This window comes from Mobula birostris, chromosome 1, assembly GCF_030028105.1.
Source record: "Mobula birostris isolate sMobBir1 chromosome 1, sMobBir1.hap1, whole genome shotgun sequence".
Classification (NCBI taxonomy): Eukaryota; Metazoa; Chordata; class Chondrichthyes; order Myliobatiformes; family Myliobatidae; genus Mobula; species Mobula birostris.
In genome coordinates this window covers 147531193-147533111 of record NC_092370.1, presented here as the reverse complement: position 1 = coordinate 147533111, position 1919 = coordinate 147531193, and the positions used below count along the sequence as shown (strand labels likewise).

At 41.7% G+C, this 1919-nt stretch overlaps 1 protein-coding gene across 2 annotated transcripts in view; it reads left to right on the top strand.

Moving 5' to 3' along the window:
* The first annotated feature begins 970 nt into the window (after window positions 1-970).
* Window positions 971-1919, top strand: part of zfpm2a (zinc finger protein, FOG family member 2a) — a 1013454-nt gene continuing 1012505 nt past the window's right edge. For both annotated transcript variants that reach the window (XM_072263394.1, XM_072263386.1), the window contains exon 1: window positions 971-1249. Coding sequence is in view for 1 of the 2 variants with exons in the window: in XM_072263386.1 (XP_072119487.1) it covers window positions 1210-1249 (40 nt within the window). In the remaining variant the exon portion in view is untranslated. The remainder of the gene's footprint in view (window positions 1250-1919) is intronic.

The following is a 1919-nucleotide window of genomic DNA, read 5'->3' as shown; positions in this document are numbered from 1 at the left end:
CACTTTGCCCAAAGGTGACCTGCAGGCTAGCCGAGGGAGAAGCGCCTTACACCTCCTATGGCATATCTCTACCCCGCCACCCAACAAATGATAAAATAATCTGTTTGCGATAAATGTGAGGAAGGAATAAATGTCAGAAAACTGCCAAATTATCTTCAAAATAGGTACCGCATAATTTTGTTTTTACACGGTATCAGGTGGGGCCTCGGCAGAATGATTATCTAATAGTTGGCACCATCAACAATGCAGTACCCTCTGTACTGTGATCGCAATTCACTCCAGAATTTTTACGTATGGAACGGCTGTGGATGGAATAACTTCTGAACAAGCTGAGCTTCACTTACTGGTTGACACAATAAGTAATAAACGATTTAATTTCCAATTATGCTTTTATTATTCACAGTTCAATACTTAACGAGCTACCAGTGGGGAACGTGTTTTTTAACGTAAATTTACTTTCCTCGCCGGTTTACTTGCCATTTTTCACAACACAAGGAAACATACTTCCACGTACTTGAGAACTGTATTAGTCTTGCTGATCTTTCATGCTACTTCTAAAAATGTCCTGACATTTCCAACTCTCTTAAAACCAGATTTCGAGATTGTCTATTATTTTTAAAGTTATCCCTGCTGCACCGATTTCAGATTTCTAGTGTAGAATTCGTTGGATACGCCTACGATCGCAATCGTTCAATGATATTGGTGTCCCGGGCCGAGCAGCGGTGCTAGGTCCCCTTTAAGACATGCCAGGCAGGAGGTACGAAGCAGCTCCTCTCTCGCTGGCTGGGCTTTTTCTTTCTCTATGGTCAATGTGTCCGACGCTGCTGTTGAGACCGAGGCTCAGCATCGCGCACATGGTTACGGGGGAGTAACACAAGGGAGCGGACTGCGAAGAGTCAAAGGGAGCAGGGCTGCGGAGGAGACGGGTACTGGCGGCTGCGGCCGGGGGGAAGCGGGAGGGGCAAGCAGTTTACGAGGAGTGCGAAACGGCGCCGGCGGCAACGGGCTGAGCGCAAGCGCTCTGAGGGGAATGAGCCTCCAGCAACAACAGAGTAAGTGAGACAGAGCAACGAGCGCATTACCACGGCCACTTCACCTACGTTCTCTGTTCCCGTGTGAACATCTGTCCGAACTGGCATTCTCATCGATACACCTTTCCACGTAACGATTATCGATTCTACAGATAGCAACAGCTGGCATTAACTGACCATGTCTCGGCGAAAACAGAGAAACCCCAGGCAAATAAAGCGTAAGTTAAAATAACCCTGCTGATGGTGGTAGTGTCCGCTATTTTCTGAAGTGTGTTTTATTTGTTGTTATTTCATATCATTTGAGTTAAAGTTAGAATTTTACTACCGATCTCGCTACACAGTTCATGCTAGGTTTGGCTTTGCAATAACATGCTGTCTGTTTGTGTGTTTTAAACTATCGAAAAGAGTAATTGAAATTATACAAATATAATTACGAAACTTCAAACTCAATGCGTTATACTGAATGGATACTTGAGGTCCTAGAGGTTTGGTTGTACATTTATACACGGAAGTATTATTGGTTACATTTCGAATTTATCCTAATGTTCTCATACTGGATTTTATGAACGCAGTTCTTGCGTGTGTGATATTAGATACTTTAAAATCTGCAAATAATGCTAAATACGCAATTAAACAAGCATGTATTTATTAAAAATCTTTGTATCGTAAGCTATATACTTGTATTGGTTGCCCCTTTGTATTAAATAATGTATTGAATAAGTTACTTTTAAATTCTATTTTTGTATGCCATAAAGCTTGAAATGACTTCTTATGTTTCTACAAATCATGAATTATAAAGCCAAGATGAAACTGAACTGAGCCAAATGCATGTTTCATATCACATATTTAGAGCAGAACTAGTACCGCAAGAATAAGTTATAGCCAAAC